The sequence below is a fragment of the Carassius gibelio genome, chromosome A21 (assembly GCF_023724105.1).
Source record: "Carassius gibelio isolate Cgi1373 ecotype wild population from Czech Republic chromosome A21, carGib1.2-hapl.c, whole genome shotgun sequence".
In the NCBI taxonomy this organism is placed as follows: Eukaryota; Metazoa; Chordata; class Actinopteri; order Cypriniformes; family Cyprinidae; genus Carassius; species Carassius gibelio.
In genome coordinates, this window is record NC_068391.1 from 11,875,610 (window position 1) to 11,895,893 (window position 20,284).

The 20,284-nt window shown below is 37.2% G+C and overlaps 1 protein-coding gene across 6 annotated transcripts in view; it reads right to left on the reverse strand.

Moving 5' to 3' along the window:
• The window catches only part of LOC127941933 (neural cell adhesion molecule 1), a 193,237-nt gene that overhangs the window by 25,394 nt on the left and 147,559 nt on the right, over positions 1 to 20,284 (reverse strand). For 3 of the 6 annotated variants that reach the window (XM_052537424.1, XM_052537426.1, XM_052537428.1), the window contains exons 9-14: positions 19,523 to 19,552; positions 13,932 to 14,082; positions 12,018 to 12,202; positions 10,587 to 10,683; positions 8,950 to 9,117; positions 5,774 to 5,899 (exon numbers count right to left, since the gene is read on the reverse strand). In XM_052537424.1, the coding sequence (XP_052393384.1) occupies positions 5,774 to 5,899; positions 8,950 to 9,117; positions 10,587 to 10,683; positions 12,018 to 12,202; positions 13,932 to 14,082; positions 19,523 to 19,552 (757 nt within the window). The remainder of the gene's footprint in view (positions 1 to 5,773; positions 5,900 to 8,949; positions 9,118 to 10,586; positions 10,684 to 12,017; positions 12,203 to 13,931; positions 14,083 to 19,522; positions 19,553 to 20,284) is intronic. The other 3 variants (XM_052537425.1, XM_052537427.1, XM_052537429.1) reach the window with 1 other exon arrangement.

Consider the following 20,284-nt stretch of genomic DNA (forward strand, 5'->3'; position numbering starts at 1 on the left):
CACCTGCACTGATGCAGAGCAAACACTGAGAACCACCAGATGTGCTATTTAATAGACCTAGTTTAAACCATCTCTCAGGAGTACTAAATAAGTGAGCACAATCTGATGAAGTGCCACGTAAACTGTTTTACAGTCTGCTTTCTTTGCCCCATTATGACTGCATTAAGTGTTATTAAAGAGGTATGGCTGTGTTATATTTGAGATAGAGTCAATACAGTACAGATGACTGTAATGTTTATGTGTGAAAACTGATATGCAGAACTAATTTTAATTGTTTTATTTCTTAGACCTCAACTTTAAAAGCATAATTTAAAAAATGAAATAAAAAATTCCTTCCTTGTGTTTTTCACACACTTTGACTTTAACATTAGGTTCTGAGTTGACCTACTTTATGTTTGTACAGTATAACCTACTGTTTTCGGATCGGAGGCCATTTCCACTGCAGGTCTCTATAGGTACAGTCCCTGCTGCAGTGCTCTCTGATCCTTTGCGGTCCGTGGTGATCGCATTCATATTAAAGAAAGGCTCTGTCAGAGTCTACGTGCTCTCTGGAAGCGGGGTGACCTATGCACAGGCTAGCCATCAAAAAGCCTGGCACACAGTCAGGGAAAGAGTCCCTATTTGTCGCTGTGAATATTTTAGCTGTCACCTGAGATGACCCTACTGCAGTGAGCTGCAGAGGCGGCATTATCCATCAGAAAACACCCAGAGGTGTCCATCAATCGCTTATGTGACAGGTCTAGCTAGCTTTGTCATCACTCCATCTCCATACACAATCCCAGCCTTTTCATTCACGCTCAAAGCACATAAAATGGAGAGGGAGCTCTCAAGCTTTGAATCACTGGTCCCTGCAGCACATACCGCAGTAATGTGAATTATATAGTGCTCTTTTACAATTTCCACAGGCTGTGGAGGCCAGAGGCAAGGATCTCTGCTCTTGAGGAGAAATATTCTCAGTCACGCTATTGGCAACAATGTCTTTTGTGTCATTGTTTTCCTCATCCTCTGGTGCTCTGGGCACTCTATTGGCTGAGACTGTGGGATGGCCTGTGGTGATAAATCTCTGACACACACCTGAGAGCACTACCGTACATCTTTCTTGAAGCTCCATCTACGTCAAACTACACCACTCACTGCAGACATGATGTAGATTTATACGTCAATCTGTCATACTTCCAAAACTGATAAAGAAGTAGTTGACCCAAAAGTAAATTTTGACCATTATTTACTTAACTTCACATCGCTCAAAAGCTGTGTGCTTTTACTCATGTCTATGGAATACAAAAGGAACCTTTTGAAATAATTTCCAACTTCCTGTTTTCAATGGCAGTTCATAGTGACCAGTCTATCAAACTACAAAGGCACTGCAAAAAGTGGTCCATATGACTCATAAACTATGTTTGAAGTCATCTGAAGTCATATGATAGCTTTTTATATGAGGAACATAGTGGAGTTATGTCATTACTGATGCATAGTGTCACCATTTTCAAAGATTCCCATATTGGGTGTTTAGGAGGAAATGACAACGCTGTCTTTATTATTATTATTTTTTAAAGTAGGACTTTAAAACCAGCTTAAAAAAATATGTAAATGAACGTTGTTGTGTAAATGAACAGTCAAAATGCATAAAAAGTTTCCTTTTTTTTGCTGAAAACATTATCTTGTAAACGGCCCCTAAGTATGGACAAATCAGTGTGAAGATCTTGAAAAAAATTACTTTTGTGTTCCACCTGCCAAAATTTTTTTTTAATAAAATAAACTGTAAAACCAGTCTAAGCTGGTCTACAGGTCCTCCAAAAAAGTGTCTAAAACCCATTGAAAATCAGTCAAAGGACCAGCCTAAAAGACCACCCAAAACCTGCAAACCAGTTTAGGCTGGTGAAAGCTTTTAAGCATGGACATTAAGAAAATAATAGCATAGAGGTTTGAAATGACACAAGGTTGTAAATCAAGAAATAACAGAATTTTCATTTTTGGGTGAATTATTGCTTGACCAAGTCATTTTCTGCCCTAGATATAGCAAGATTCATTGTTTCTGACATAACACACAACTTAAATATGATTTTTTTATAATCAAAGAGAGAAAGGAAAGCTTGCAAAAACATTCTGCAATTGTTAGGATTACTTCTGAGGATTTAACCTCAGTTCTTAAGAACTGCAACAGAAGTAATTTTGGTTTGGAAACTCGAGACAAATAAACCCAATCTGGACTGTCACCAGATTTGTGAAGCCATAATTCAAGAAGTGTTGATGCTGCCGGTGGTCTCGTTTTGTCATATAAAATTTATAAATGATTAGTAAGTGTTTGAAGTGCCTTGTCCTGCCAATCATCTCTTAAATTCATGCAGGTATAGTTCCAGATAAAGAGCAGGAAACCCCGTCAATCTCATCTGAACACAACCAGATCACACTATCATTACGAGATACAGTCTCTGCCTCACCCATGCCTATTTTTTATTCTGCCATGTAATGATCATGAGAAAGCTTCCCAAGTCAAATGGTCCTTGTCAGGGATAATGAGAACAATAGAGAGCCATAACAAGAAAATACTGTCAATTAAATTAGCAATGGCTTCATCCCAATGTTATTTGCTTTTTGTTACATAAACAAACAATACTCATTCTACAGTTCAACTATTTTAATATTGCTTTTTGTAAAACAATCACCCTCACACAAACTATGAATTAAACACCAACATTAGCCAACGAGGTTGCGACTATCCTACGAATGTGAAATAAATAGCTTGTTTTGAGACTTAAAACAATAACTGATAACTGCAGACTCTGATTAGGGGGAAATCTACATACCAATGGCCATTTATATACTAAGATGCCAGCATATCAGTTTAAAAGGGGTTTTTTCATCAACAGACCCCAGGGAACTAAGATGAATTTTCATTTCATAGCCATGCCCTAACACACCTGATTCAATTAATCAAGTGTTAATTGCTCCATGTGGCATACTTGAGTTGAACCAGGTGCATATTTACTGTAGGTTTTTGATAATAAGCAATTTTCTCAATTGAGCCTCCAGGACTGGAAGGAAAGAATATACTGGTCTAAATGATCTCATAGCAAACCTAGATCAACAACAGATACAATGTGAGTCGCCACAGTTCTTTAAAGCACAGGTTCACAAGTCCACTTGAAGCGAAAATACTCATTTCATTCTCAATACATTTTTATTTAAAGACCCCTTGAAATCCATGAATCCATGTCCGTACTGTATCTATACATTTTTTTTGCCTCACCATTTTTTGTCCAATCGAATGTTCTCTAGTAAGAGACTCTTCACCCTCTCAGTGAATTATAAATACCACGTCTCTCAAGGTCCAATCACTATTTATGACTAAGAAGTAAAAGCCTATTGGCTATTCAAAAAGGATGAGCCCTTCCAAATATACAACTTCCTTCAAACGCAGGAAAAGAAAACTGCACTCTCTAACCCATTTCATGGAGCCTTTAACTCTCTATTAAAGCTTTTACCATCTTCTCTTAAGGCTTACTAGTAGATTTGGCAGGAGTGATGCAATGGGTGAAATGGAAGCAAATGGAAAAACAAACAGAAATGCGAAAGAAAGAGATCAGAGAGATGGAACACTTACTTTTGAAAGGGGAGCCTGATGTCCATTGGAACAAAACAAGATGGAAAGCATGATGAGAACCATAAAACAAAAGTGAACATGAGAACAGGAATGAATAAAATAGAGGTCAATCCCGACTTGCCATTTTGGTGTTAATCTTATAAATTTAAGAAAATCACCTTGCTGACTCACATTTGGCCAGAATATACTTTGTGTATGGCTTGTTAGTTCCCAAAATGGCAAAACTGGGTGACCCAATTAGCTGTTTTGATATGAGTGCAAGCAAAAGAGCAAATGTGGGGACTGTGAAAACAGAGGGTGCTGAAGCAAAGATGACATGATAAGAAAAGTAAGATAAGAATTCATGACAGCCTGTCTCTGACTTGTATCAATGGAGCAATTCACTCCTGCCATGAGCTATTGTACTCCCAATAGAAGAATAAACAAGCCTTGTTTTGTGTTATTGTAACTTTTTTCCCATATTTGTAAGATTCTCTCCAAAGCTTCTGGGTATTCAAATGGAAATCAAGCTTACTGCTGTATTACTCCTTTTTCGTATGTTATTACAAAGTGCTTTTGAATCAACTGAATTGGATCAAAAAATTGGATTAATAAAGCGACAAGGAATGAGACTTTCCTGCAATTTAAACTTTAGTCACTTAATCCCTGTGAGTGCAGAAGGAAATTGAATAATCAAACAAGAACTGTGTTTCTGCTCATTCCACATTTCTTGCAAACTGACTTTTCTAATCTGCTTTCTAAGTGGAACATTCTGAGCCAACATCCAGTAATTAAACCAGCAGATTTATAGGAAATTTGAACAAGTACATTGTGAAATCTAAATATGGATGATGTTTCATTAATGTGGAGAGCTCCACAACACAGAGTCAAACAAGCACTGAAAACCAACCTCAAATTTCACCTGTCTTCACTTTCATATAGCTGTGTAAACCTGTTTCCACCTGAGTGCAAACAATAAGTTTAAAATAATAAAAGAGTGACATATATAGTTGCAATTATGAGATAAAAAATATTCCAATTATGTAAATATTTGTAATAATTAGCTATTTAGTCCTAATTGTGAGATACAGAGCCACAATTATGATATATTTATGATAAAGTTACTATTGTGAGATTGAGATTTAATGCTACAGTTATGAAAACTAAGTAATAATGATGAGATATAACATTGCAATTATTGGGGTACAAAGTTTTAACTGAGATATAAAGCTGCAATTAGAACATTCATAGCTGTGAACTAGAAAGTCTGAATGGTGAGATTCAAGGCCACAATTATGAGTGACAATTGTGAGCTTTAAAGGAAAAATGTAGATTTTTATTAAAGTTATGAAAAATTAAAGTCACAATCAATTGTGGGCTGTAAAGCTAAAATTTAGATTTAGTTGCAAATTAGAATTCATAATTATGAAATTAGAAATTAGATATATTCTCATTTATGAGATAAAAATCAAACATTTTGGAATGAAGTCATTAAAATATTATGAATATTATTATTTTTTTTTATTTAAGGCAGAAACAGGTTTACATACATCGCACACCTAGTGTACATTAGAGGGAAATGTAATAAGTTCTAATTAAACATGAGAAATGCCATCTGGAATTATCTTCATATGATACCGACAAATGCTAAATATTCTAGTTTCATGAAGATTAGATCTTATTATTGATATTACAATTTCTGAGTCTAACCCTGATCTGTTTGTATATATGAGGTTAAAGAGGGTTTCATCATCTGCTCTACAGAAGAGTGGCCAGCCAACACGGACAACACTTAACAGAGCACACAGCTCTCAGTAGACACGAGACACAGCTGTTGCCTGGAACATGCTGGCACCAGCAGAAGAGCCGGACGGATGGACAGACGGACGGGGAGGAGCGCCACATCACTGGGAAGCACTGCTGAGGTGAGAGGCTGCAGTGACACAATGACCTTCAGGAAATTGTTTAAACACACAGACACACACTTAAATGAACACGCACATCCAAACATAAATACAAAAGCTCAAAGAGAGGACAAGCAATGCATCTCCTGGGAGTGAGATCCGGCATGGTCCACGGCAGGGATGCATTGTGGGTAGTGAGGTCTGCTGCTGCACTGAGAAGGGGGTTGATGGGTAAAGAAAGCACTAGGGTCATGAGATAAGGAGGCTGAAAGAGAGAGGCACTTACGGACAGGTTGGGTTTTAAAGCTCTCAGGGGGGCTGCTCTCTCCTTCACCCTTGCCGTTGATGGCTGATATCTTGACCTCATACGTGGTCTCTGGCTTCAGCCCATCAATGGTGATCGAGTTGAGACCTGGTTTAGACAGATTTAGAGCTCCAATGAAATATCTGATGTAAAAACATGGTATAAGATGGTAAAATATATCTGGTTTTAACAAAGCATATAAGAAACCTTACATACATACATATACTCGTTTGTTGCCTTATCAGATTGCACATATTATCACAGCACATGACTTTCAGCATTAAAGAGAATAGAGATATTTGTATTAACAGTAAAAAAAACAAAAACAAATCCAGATTTGAAGGGAAAATGTGCAGAAAGGATATAAGGAGAAATAAGTCTTAACCAATAAGCCAGAATATTAAATAAACAAAGAGGTGAGTGGTGAGTGAAACTTTGTCAATAATGGGTTTCCTGTTCTGAGAAAAGTCTGCAGGAGTTTTTGTGGGTAGTTCTGTGGGCACAGATTCTGTGCGCTTTCCCCGAAAACCCTGCAAAGGATTCCGAGTTTCATATTTGTAGTAAAATCCATTTTAGTTTGATTCAAAAATGATCGTGGAATCCTAGTCATCACTCAGAGGTTTGCCCAGAGGTCCCCATGCAGCATCTTACATTTCATATTTGTATTATATTACAACCATTAGTTTTCATCGTTCAATTTGCATTGGACAAGAGTGCTGAAATTTCTTTGTGTTGTTCCAGAAACCCTACTTTGGGTTCGCGTGAAACTATTTTCTTTGGCAGATCAAAAGTAAACAAAATAACTGGCCACATTTTGCCTAAAATGTGAATTATGTGATATCAACTTGAACTAGTATTCAAAAGTTTGGGATTTAGTTTTTGAAAGAAGTCTTTCATGCACACCAAGGCGGCATTTATTTGATAAACAATCAGTAGTAGCAGTAATATTTTCATGTCATTTTCACCAGCCATACTCCAGTCTTTAGTCTCACATGATCTTTCAGAAATCATTCGAAATGTTCGGATTTGGTTCTTCTAATTATAAAAAATTTTAAACTGTATATTTTCGTGAAAACCGTTTAAAAAGTTTTCAGCATTCTTTAAAAAAAATATAAAAACAACAGCACTCTTTCTGGTGTGATATTGCTTTAGTAAAATACACTTTAGTTCAGTATTAGTTTGCTGTTTATCACTATGTTTTCAGTTAAGTTATAAATATGAAATGATTTTAATAGTTTTCCATCTTATCACCCACAATTTAAGTTCTCTATTTAATTAACTTGACTGACTGTTTAAAAAAAGAACCAGTTCAAGATAAAGATTCTCTTTTGCTATCCTATATCAGTCATCAATCATATATCAATAATGACCAGAATGTGTTATTTGTGTTTAATTCATCTATTTATTTTTAGACTTGTTCAATCTGGTACTTTGTGTTTAAGTCTGATGCATGACTATCATATGCCAATCTAATGTGTTAGAGATGAACTGAAAAAAGGTTGAGCAATCAAAAAGCCATTGGCTGAGCAGGGGTTTGTGTGTGTGTAGGTGGCTGGTAAGACTGCTTAGTGAAAGGCTGCGTTTTTTGTGTGAGGCTTATTCTGACGCATGTCCCAAGGAGGTCTGGCAGAGTGAGTAGGCTGTTAGCAGTGAGCAAACTGACATCCCATGAGAGACAGACAGTACCCACAGACAAACAGCGCACACGTCAGGCTGTGACAACTGCTCCGAGCACTCTTATTTAGCATTCAAGTGAACCCTGTCCCTTTCCTACATTTGCGCGTTCTATTTTTGGTCAACTCTGCATCGCATTTCATGCTTGCCAAGCAATATGGCCAATGAAAGAGTTTTTATGGCAGCGGGGAAAGAGTATTTTGCCACAATTTGAAATGGCTAGCAGCTGCGGAAAGTGTTTAGCTGTTATACTGACTACGGGAGGGTGGCTCAATGTGCGTCATAGACTGCTGTTTTCTTCTTTAAGTGCAATACAGCATCTTAACTAGGTGAGAAGCGACAGTGTGACAAGCAATAAAAGCTCTTTCGTGTTAATCAAAATGTCTGTCCTAACCAGATGCAACAGTGACATGCAAAACTACATGTTGTCAGTTTCGCACAAAGAAACCTCACTGCACCAAAATTCAACTCCTCGTGCACACTAAACCTCAAACATGGACACCGCAGAGAGATTGACTGTGGCATTTAAGAAGCATCTGCTATCAAATCACAAATCTATGGAAGCCCATTTCTTCCAGAGAGTGAAATGAATTTCAACTTTTTCTAGACTGCAACTTTAATGTAATTGCAACTTTACCGAAACTGTGCCTTCATATCTTTGTTGCTCATAACTGAATTGGGACTTTGCATTTTGCTATATGAATGAATATCTCATAACAGTGACTTGTTATTTTGTATTGTGGATTTATATCTCATAATGTGACTTCTTATCTACTGTACCAATAGCGATTTTATTACTCATAACTGACTGTATTTAGCAATGTGAATTGACAGTTTATCTCACAATACCAACTTTGTTACTCATAACTGTCAATTTATATATTATAATGTGACTTCATATCTACCAATTCCAACTTTGTTACTCGTAATTGTGACTTTATATGCTATTATATGACTTTATATCTCACAATGTGCCTATTTCTTATTTATAACTTTCTTTTTTCTTTTTGACTGAGGAAGAAACAAGCTTCATTACAAATTCCTCAAGAAAAACCATAAAAGGGCCATCTGGAGTGCACTATGTAGTGTGTTGCAAGTGCGAGAAAGTGTGCGAACACACACTGTTCTGATTGGCTGTGGTTTTTTATTTTTGCTTTCAGCGCAGACAGAGAGATTACTTGTCGCTGGAATCGTGCCGCTGCACGACGGCCTTAGGACAGTGTTTTTAAAAAGACTTGCACTAAAACAACATATAACTCAGTTAAAACCCTTGGTCTAATACAATCATCTGAGAATCTGTGGTCATTTCTGTATAAAACAATGCTATGAAAACAAGAGCTTGACCTGCACACAAAGGAGGAAAGGAGATTTTATAGCCTCCCAAAAGCCTCATTTATCTTGTTTTCTCTTCTCATTGCTTCCAGTTCTGAAGAAATATTATTACAGTATGTGTGTGTACATGTATGCGTGTGTTGGATACTTACCATCTTCAGCTTCATACTCTCTGTCAGTCCAGTCTTTGCCTGCTATCCTCCATTTAGCCTTGTACTTGAGGATAGGCACTCCTCCACTGGAGGCAGGCTCATCAAACTCCACCATTGCTGAGCTGGAATACGGCTCCACACGCTCCATAGAGGGGGCCGAAGGCACATCTAGAGAATACACACACACATACTTATAAGCACAAACTGGAAGATAACTGGCGTACTGCTCTGCGCACACAAGAAGGGCGCCACAAAAATGTGAGTGAGGCAACAGACAAACTCAAACAATGAAAAATTGTTAGGGGCTTGGGGAATGGTTCACCAAGGGAACTGTTATTGCAGTGGCCAGAACAGTTTTTCCCTGAAGCATAAGTAAAATATCTTTCAGACAAACCAGGATATTGTTTTAGGTGGACATATCATAAGGAATCGAATTTTCCTTGAACTTCTAAGATGAAAGAGTTTGATGTACTATGAAAATATACTGTAACGAACTACACTAACAAAGCTACAAAACTGGCTTGTTTAACCTTCAACCACCTTCGGACATCAGACAGACATATCAACAGGAAAATTACTGTTTTTATTCAATTTTTAAACACTCCTCCAACAGTCTGCAGCTCAGAAATCACACATTCTCCTTTCAATGTGAGGAAGTTTGCCAAACATTAAGCTGCCCCTGAGTATTTATACCGCTCTGCATATCCTCCCGCGGGATCCCAAAGTTAGAAACATGAATCTGATTTTTATTTGTGACCAGCATTCTGATCATTCAAGTCCTTATTAAGATCTTAACTATTTTGAAAATCACAATTCAGTGTGGATTCTTTTGTAATCACGCTAGAATATAAGAAAGGCTTTGCAAGGAAGTTGGTTTAATGGATGAGTTATCTATAAACAGTATTCGATGCAAACAACAAACCCACACTTTTTCTCATTTCCCATGCAAAAAAAATTAATATATATATATATTTTTTTTTCTATATAGGTCTTAAAGGCACAGTACAAAAAAAAGATCTTCTGTTCAATGCTACATGTTTAAAAAAAAAAAAAAAAAAGATTTACTTAACAACATAATTAATCTATTCCTTAACCTCCTTCCCTCACAGACAACTCTTACTGAGTAAAAATAATTTGTAAAGAAATTCACCCAAAAAATCACCCAATTGTGGTCGCTTTAAAGCCTGTGAGGTAGAAAAGCGGCGTCACTTCTGCACTGCCTCATCGCATTGAGACTAAATAATCACCTCACTGTCTTCCACACCATTTCACATCTGCCTCACTTTACAGAGCAGCAAAAATATCAGAGGCAGAGTCGCATTTAACAGTCGAATCTGCAGCCTGAAAATTATACCCTGCTGTTTTTATTACCCAAGAGCCTCAGCCTAAAAAATACTGATTTGAAGCTAAAACGTCTCTGTCTGGGGGAGATTTACCTTTCGCATTTGATGGATTATGAATTGTTACCAAGTGGGATTTTAGATGTGGGTTTCTTCTGTGTTAAGACACACTTTGTGAGTAAGGATGTGTGCATAGCTAATTAGAACCTTTGAAAGACAATTTGCGATTGATACATGTTCACCATAAATGTAAAGCAGATGCTGATTTTGTTCATCATTCTCTGAACATTCACAAACCTGCTTGAACCAAAATGAATTCCTTTGACTCCGTGCCGATGACATTGGTAGCCGTACAGTTGTAACTGCCAAAGTCGTTCTGGGACTCCGGAGTGACCTGTCAGAAAAAAAAAAAAATCCACGTCAAGGCACCGCCTCTCTTCTGACCTAGCTAGCATGAAACATAAATTAGCTGGTTAAGGGAAGCCCGTTGCCATGGCAATGGCAGTGACCTCCCATTCTGCACCGCTGGCATTCACCTCACTCGATAATTTTTGAATGACAGAGAGAGAAAGAATGGAAGCGTACTGTCTCCATTAGCACTAACAGCTTAGTAAAATGTGCCACGGGAACAGGGACAGTGGCAGAGAACATTTCAAGCTTCCCAGAACAGTCACAAACAACCTCTCATGCAGTGGTGAACTGGATATTTAAAGCCCCCTCACTGAGAACCATGAGACAAAGCCCTGCCAATGAGTGGTGACATCATGTGCAAGAGTTTGTGGGAGTGTATTATAGTACTGCTGATTGATGTCATTTAGAAAGTGTCAATCTATAAAGGGCCTATAATGAGTCAACAAAAGTTTAGTGTTGAAAGTCATAAACCAGTAAATGTTATGAATATTAAATATGTGTCTGTGACAAAGGAAAGCATTTCTGAAATGGGGTTTTGTTCAAAAATGTTCACAATTTATTTTTAAACTGAAAGACTCTTGGAGCATCTTTACACTGCTGCTTCATCATGCAAATCTGTGCATATTGTATTTGATTAACTGTGCTCAATAATCAATAACTGACACATGAAATATTTCCTGCGATTGCGAGTCTAGTTTGATGCGGACTTGCGGTATTAAAAAAGTCAAGTAGTTATATAGAAAACTCATAATGCTGTGATCTGATCTTGGAAGGTTTCTTCAGTTTGCTTTCAAATGAACCAAAATTTCATAAAAAGTAATATATTCTGTAACATTAACCATCACAATCTGTGCTTTGCAAGACCCCAAAAACAATATGCTCCATGCGGGTCCTTCACAATGCGTCATTATACAGAAAGCAACTTAATTATTGTAATTAATGATATCGGCCAGTAATGCGTAAACAAAATAAAATATTCAAGTGACTGGAGAACTAGAATGACAAGTTATTCAACTACACAATAACAGGAAGGCATTATATACTTAGCACTTGTGGGCTAATAAGGGTGGGTAGGTGTGTGTATCAGCTCTATTTTGTCCATAAATGAAGAACAAATGAAGAAAAATAAAAACAGTAATTATTGTGTTTTCTCAATGTAATATCAACAGGCACTATTGCTATGATTGAACATCAAATGCAAAGTGCTGAAGTGTACTGAGCTCAGAAAGCAATTATAACTGTCAAACAGGTCTTTATTGTTGAAACATTAATGAGGGGGCATCTAAAGGCTGATGGGTTGGAGAGGTGATGCCTTACCTCCAGGAAGCTGGCAGAAGGAGTGTGGTAGATCTTGACGTTGGTGGTATTAGCGCTAGGCAGCATTAGGCCATCACGGAACCACAAAACGGAGGCGGCCGGGTGAGCAAGGGCCTCGCAGGTGATGTTAGCTGGATTACCATCCCAGGTGAACACCGCCGCAGGGCCTTGGATCTTTGGAGCATCTGTAATTATACACAGTGTCAGCCAAGTGCAACCAACACATGGACTGTTCCAGAGAAAGACCATGGAGCAAAAAATACAATGGCTTCCAGCTGGCATACATCACCCATCATCCCCTAAACTACCTTACAGAATTGTAATTTCTGATATCTGCGCTATTGTCTGTTGTGATTGTTGCCCCCTGATGTTCACTTCGGCTAACAAGACTTTCCAGGATTGATTCCAGCAGTTGAGTCATCACATTTCCCATTAAGCTCTTCTGATAAGACACATATCTACTCAAATCTTATCGCTATCTCAGGACCACAGGCTGCAACACCGCTGCTGAGATAATGTCAGCACCCCAAAACACAATTTCTCTATTTGGATGAAACGGCCAATGAAATCTTATCAAAACAGTGGTTGAAATGAATATTGGCAAACTAAAGACATGAAATGATTCATGATTCCATTTGCGATTTCAGGAGCACACATTATTACCAATGTTGATGTAAGTAAACAGCAAAAGTTTGCGTAAAGATACTTAATGATTTCGAATGGCTATAATAAATAGTCTTTCCAACTGGCTGCCAGCCTGAGACTTCAGTTTTACTATGAGGCTGAGCTCCATTTTAATGAAACAACACATAAACAACCAAGCGAAAGAAAAGAATGCATTTAAATGTATACTTAAAGTAAAAGGTGGAATAAAAGAGATGTTCAATCATGCAAAACAGGAGAGACTCTAACCCAGACCGCAAGTGTCTGAGCATGGGAGTGAACAATCTCATCAAGGATCATTTGAAGCAGACAAAGCACATTTTCTTATCACTAATTACTGCGAAACGCTTTGTGCGCTCAACCAGGAAGCTGATTACTCATAAGCCAGGCTGCGGCAAACTGCATTTCCACACAATTTCTATCAATTGCACATTGTGATGCTATCTTAGGAACGGGAGAAGATTTTTAGGGCAAGAAAAATTAATCCAATTAGACTTTCATTGCACTTCAAGCTTCACTCCCTCCCACTTTTCTGAATTAGATTGTGTGCTTAAAAATGGAGATGAAAATAACTTTAAAGCTAGCTTTATTGTAATTCTCTACCTGGCAAATGGCACAAAAGTGCACTCAGTCAACTGCAGTAAACATAATCTGATAAAATACGCGTTGGCTCTCAAAATTGAGTTTTAAGAATGTGGATATGGCAGTATTTCATTTCATATGAAAAGCTCTGAATGTAAGAAATAAGCCCAAAAGCTATAAAACACATTTGAGTACATGGCACTGTGATTTGAACTTGAGTTTTTGGTGGAAAGCATGTTTAATTTGTTTGAAAACAGACATTTAAAAAAAAACCTTAAACCACCAATTCCTTAAAAATTTTTGATGTTAAATCTAATCTTTAGCTATATACTCAATAAAACAAAAATCAATGAATAACATCTATCAATACACTGCTAGGCTGGTTCATGTGGGTCTGCTGGGTTTAGCTGGTGGATCTACTGTTCACTTGCAAAAATTAGCTGCTTTAGTTTCTGGCAAACAAGAAAGTCTTAATGATTAAGCTAGTTATTTTGGGGTCCAGCATCCATTTATTGGTGTTTTAGTAGCCAGCAAAGGCTAGTCGCTGACAAATGGAACACTGAAAAATCACAATCTGTCCACTACATTGAGCTTAGACACTTTTGCCCTGAACACAGCAAGACAAATAACCTGCAAAGGACAAAGAGAGAAGTTTGTTGTTTAGCTTACAGCGCACTTCCAGGTACATGCTCTGGATGTCCTGACCGATGGAGTTGCGGGCAGTGCAGAGGTACTGGCCGGCATCGGTGAACTGCACGTATTTCAGAGTCAGAGAGGACACACGGGCATCACTGCGCACGATCACGTTACCATCCAGACTCTACAAAAAGAGAAATAAAGAGAGAGTAAGAAAGTGATATGTAAAATACAATTATATAAGTCAAAGTTAAACCTAAATAACAGTGCTAGAGGAATGAGGGGGTCCTTAAAGTGCTAATTTTGCCATTATCTACTCAACCTCATGTCATTCCAAAACTGCATGACTTTCTTATAAAAAAAAAAAAAAAAACACAAAAGACGACATTCTGACAAAGCTTCAAAACAGACACAAAAGCACTTTAAAAGCAGTCCATCTGACTTTTATGTATTCCAGATCTAAATTCAAAGTTACATAGAAAATCTTGACATCCACTCCATAATGAGAGAAGTAGAGAAGTTCATTTGCAAATGAATCATTCAGAGCTGTTTTGTAAGATGAATCAACAAATTCACCAAAAAGATAGGACTCAAAAGAATGACTCAATCAAACCAAGTCAAGGTTTTCTTATGAAAAACAATTTTAGGTCAGTCATACAGGTCTGGAAAGACATGAGGGTGAGTAAATGAGGACATTTTTCGTTTCATCACTGAAAAACAATCCAGTTTTCAATGTCATTCCTGCACACAACTACAGACGCGAGTCGAAAGGAAGAAGGACAGCATGTCTTTGTGTTTCAGGTTCTGTCTGGGGCTCAGGGGGGTTTTCTAGGAGACAGTGAGGCAGGGATCAATAAGGAAGTGGACCACACGGCAGGGGCCACTTAAAAGCCTTTTCTCCTCAAAGTCTGTTTGAACAGCACAGCTAGGACAATCTGCTAACAGTTTAACTCCCTGGCTCCATCCTGCACACATGCGCACACTCTTTAGCTTGTCCTGCATTAACTCTGCTGCCCATCTCTGGTTACTGTGGTGAACTGAGATCCTATGGTTAAGGGGCTTTGAATTCAGCAATCAATGCTTGCTCCAGCTGTTTCAGTGAAAAGCTGGCATGTTTTTCCTCACTGCTCTGTGTTGTTTGCATTTCAAAGCATTTCTTTGCTAGTTTTCTTGGTAGTTTCACTAGTTTTCAAAAGCATTTAAAAAGGCCCTTCAGATCAGCTTCCGAAAAGAGCAAATCCACATCATTTACCCGTGATTACACAAGTGTGGCTAACATGAAAAACTGTTAATCAAAATTAACCAATAAAACTGAGGACCAAAAAATATCAAACACACACACACACACACGCACCGACATATATATGATCCAATACTTATCAGCACCCTGTGAAAGTAACAGAAAATGCTTATGCATCAACTTTCCATGTGTTACCCATACGTTAGTGACTGACACATACGGCTTCGACGTAGTGATCTTCAAAAGAAGAAACCAAACGGAAAACCACAGACTGATGACACTCGTGTAATTTACAAGAAAATTAATTGAGTGAGTGAATCTGCATTGCGTAATGTGACCCATGTTAATCAGAGAGTGCAGTTTCTTCCATGACACATTTAAATAGCTTTATTAGTCATGCCAGCTGACACCATATTACTCAGTTAACAAATACAAGTTGCTTCTCCACTCCGGTGCTGAAGCCACCGGCCACGATATTCACATGGACACCCATTCCCATTCATTACAGATGGATATTCAAAGAGAAAAGGAGTAGCTGTCACACCTAAGCATTGTTGACATTCACAAGCAGTATTGAGTGCAGTAGAATGAATAAAATAAGCCCAGGAGAGCCGGATGTGCTCTACATTTTTCGTGCTTAGCGAAGCATACTTTGTTTTACTTGCACTACAATGTCACTATTGCATGTACATGCATACTGAATGAAATATGGGAAGCTGTTTTGAGCATCGAAATAACTCACCGCAAACTGCTCAGCATTTGATTCATATTTTTCTTGAAGTGAAGGCACTGCGAAAGTGAACATTAGCGTGCACCTTTCATCAGTACCACAGATGGTCCCCCGACAGCGGGCGAAGACAGCCGGGAAATGAGATGTTTCTGAAACCTGCAGTGGCACTTCATTTATAAAGTGCCTGTTCAATGGTCAGTGAGAAATTTGACTGCGGTGCAGAATGGAGTGTATGCGGTGCTAAAATCCAATCAATTCACAGACTTGATTTAAGGTGTGGTGGCTTAGTCACGATCTGAGGGATTGAGTGCTTTAAGCAACAACCAGGGTCTCGACCATAAATTCCATCCTGCTTGTGCCTCACATTCAGAAGGCTGTTAGTATGCAGGTCTGTCGAGCAAGTCCCCTCAGGTTGCATAGTAATTGACAGTAAGCCACGTACGCAGAGTCTCTCCTGTTTTATGTGCGTATGTAGGGCCGGTCACATATAAACATTCACGATTTCTTTGAACGCTAACCTTGAACGCTTCCGGCAAATCATATCATCACCTCTGCCTCCTCGTCTGTTGTCAAATTTAGCAGAAAACAGTAGGGAGGGAGAGACAGAGAATGTTTCGGCTTACATTTCAGCACTGAAATGCAATCACTAGCCTGTGCACATCTTATCTCGCCTAATAGAGATTGTAGGAAGCCCCATTCTGCCCATCCGTTTCTCCTGAAAGAGCAGACAACCAACAGCGGCACAGAATCAGAGCTCACATTCATGGCCTTTCGAGTGAAAGAAAAGGATTTTCTTCTTTTCCCTTGGGAGAAAGCAGTAGGTGACGGATATCATATTGTATGACTGCACTGAGAAAGAGACAATGTAAGAAAAAAAAGCTGTCGCTGAGAAAGGCGAGTCAAACAGTGTCCCGCACTTCAAATTTCACGCTAACAAGAAACTGGAAGAGCACTCTAGCACAGACAAGATGGATCACAGTGTGTCCAAGTGCAGAAGAGAATAAATCTGAACTTTTGATTAAGATGGCCTATCTTGGATTGATGCAAGACATGTTGAGAAATAGCTGCCCAAAGGTGGTCTGCAGCAGTGAAAGTCTAGACAGTGAGCAGGCCAAACATTTCAAGATTGAAAGCTAATTGAATTTGGTCAAGGTCACGTACTGTAGTACAGACATACAGTACCAGTGTGTGTGTGTGTGTGTGTGTGTGTGTGTGTGTGTGTATATTTGTGTAACTTTAAAGTTAATGAAAAACAATTTATAAGGTTACAAATCCTCTAATGATTGATCAGAAGTCAGAAGGTTCAACACTCAAATTTATTTAGAAATTAAATAAACTAATAACAGTAAAGTTGCTTGCACTCTTTCAATTGCTGGATCTGAATTATCATGAAACATCAACAAATCTGAAATATAAAGGAAACACTATTGATGCTACACTGTGAAATTAATGTTTCACTCATTTACCAATTTGTGTGTGCAGTCGCAATTGTTCTGACCACAATAAAATCTGTTCCATGAAATGAAACGGAGTCCATGAAAACTGTATTTCTATATCACAAATGTTGTTCTTGATTAAAAGGTTTTGCATAGCCATTTTTTACTAAAGATTTCTAATTCAAATAAATGCTGTTTTTAAAAAAAAAAAATCTATTCAACAACAAATCCTGAAAAAAAGAAGCAAAAGTATTTTAACACTGATGATAAGGAATAAATTAGATTTTAAAATATATAAAAATAGAAAACATTTATTTTAAAATGTAATGAATTTTTATAAAACTATGACTGTTTTAATGTATTTTTGATCAAATAAATGCAGTAATGGTGACCATAAGATAATTATTTTTAAAACATAAAAAAAAAAAATCTCACTTATGCTACAGAGTATTGGAATGTAAGTAAGAGTCTAGAAAAATCTATAAAATTACATTGAGATCTTGTTTGCAGAACACACCTATTTGTTAAAATAAGTTACTGAAATGTAAACAATTAAATGATTGACTTAATCCTGGAAGATAACTAGATGTAACTCATTAAAACTGATTTAATTCTTTATGAGTATGTCTGAAAAGCATGATTAATTTTGTGTTCATGTTTGATTGAAGACGGTATATCAATACTGATAAAGTTCTCCAGCTGCGAGCAGCAAGTTGCTTTCTCTTTTCCTGTTAAAATTTGTGATCGATTAATAGTTGCAACAAAATAGACAGGCCCATTTACTTTTCAATGCATAAGTATCAGATATTCTAACATATCACATATCTATTCTTTTTGTTCTACCTGATTGCATTCACTATTGACATAAGCAACAGTGTTTATATTAACACCTCAGCATGATGAGCTTTTGGAACAAGAAAACCGTTCGTGCGTGTAGCATTACTGCGAGGCACGAGTGCACTTCACAGAGCACGCACACAGTACGTGCGAGCATTGAAAAACATCCGCCTCTCAGTCACACAACACTCGAGTCAGTTCTGCCCGTAATGCAAAAAGACTGTAATCTTTAATAATTTTTAGTTTAAAGCATCAACTCTGTACTACAGACTCTTAAACTTATGATAAAGTAATTTAATTGTCTTTGTCTCAGATGAAAAAGCTTTTTATCTGTCCTCCTGAGGATTGAAAACATGAAGTGATGTGTGGGCAATCCCATAACTGTGGCCTTTCATCTCAGCAGACCTTCCCACACAATCCATATGCATCTGAATCATTCTTAATCGGCAATGCAGACACTGATGAATTCTCTGTCTGACAGATGAATAAAGCAATAAAAGAGTCTAACATTTCAGAGTCAAGCATGGAACCACTTGCTCATATTCTATATCTACAGCTGAAGTCAACATGAAATCAAAATTAACCACTTTTTTTCTAAAAAGAAAGCGTTTGTAATCTGTAATCACAATGTATTTTCCCTTTGCATTCGCATCACTAATGGATAATGTTAACCAATATTCGGTCGAATACGCAATGCCTGCTTTTCCCAATCCAATAATTTCCATGGATTTTTTTTATCATTAAATGTCCTATTTAACACAAATGTACCGTATTATTAAAGTAAAATGGGTTTCACATTGACTTTAATGTTACTATAATCATCTCTGACATGTAGCATATGAGTTTTTCCAGTGAGAGTTAGTAAATTTATGTTAACAGAAGCATGTGTTGGCTGAAGTTTGTTATATGTCCTAGCGTCTGCTTTAGTGCTGCTATGAGAGAACATGGAGTGTTGGCTCATACTCTAAAGAAGAACCTGGCATGTTCCAACCCTTGAAGCCCTGCTCTAACACCCTTTCTTTATTTTCTTTATCAGTCATTTGAGAAAGTTTGTCTGAGGGAAATTTGTATAGGACAACAGATCTAATAAAAAAAGGGTGAACAAAAAAAACCTTCTCAGCTTAGAAAGAGTATATAGGATCGTCACCATTTCTGTTGATAGAAGCTATCCAGAAAATAATAATAATAAGCAATATGCTGAATATAAAGAAATGAAACGACAATCATTGTAGAATAGGGATGCCATTTGATCAGATGTAATGTGTGGGTGTGTGACTACAGGATTTTAAGGGTGGAAGAGAGCCAACACTTGATGTTCTCCAGTGATAAAAAGCTGCTCTAGGATTAGTGAACATTTTGGCTACATTTGAAGCAGCCCTACCTTGTGTTTCTCAGGTCGAGTCCATGAAGCCTGGGAGGAACACACAAAGCAAAACATGACAGAAATGAAGCCATAAAAAAAAAAAAAGTCAGCAGGCACTCAAACAGAAATCACACATGCATGTAATTCAGAGCAGCTTCAAGCTGATAACCCGTTCTTAATCAAATTAAAGACAAGACGTTTTAGTAAGCAAACAGACATCTTAATAATAACATACTTTTATTTTTTATCTTTTTTTTTAGTTCTGAGTTATATATATAATATATAATATATTAATAATACATTAATAAGATAACAAATATACTTTTATTTGTATTGTATTATTTAATTTTTTTATTTACACATTTTTATACTGATTATACATTTCATAGCTTTTTTATGCATTTTATATTTATTCCAAAATAATAACTAAAGGCAATAACAATTTGAAAAATATTCTAAAAAGTTAACAATAAGGTATCATTAGTTAACATGAACTAAGAATAAACAATAGCCTACATCTATAGAATTTAATGCATTATTAAAATCAAAAGTTGTTTGTTAACATTAGTTTATGCACTGTGAACTAACAATGAACAACTGTATTTGTATTAACTAATGTAAACAAAGATTAATAAATAGTGTAATAAATGAACAAATAATGAACATGTTAGTTAATTCATTAAATGACACCTTATGGTAAAGTGTTACCAATATTTTTTATTTGTGAACTGATATTCAGCTGTTCTTTTTAAGACAACTTATTTTCGGGTCATCGTCTTA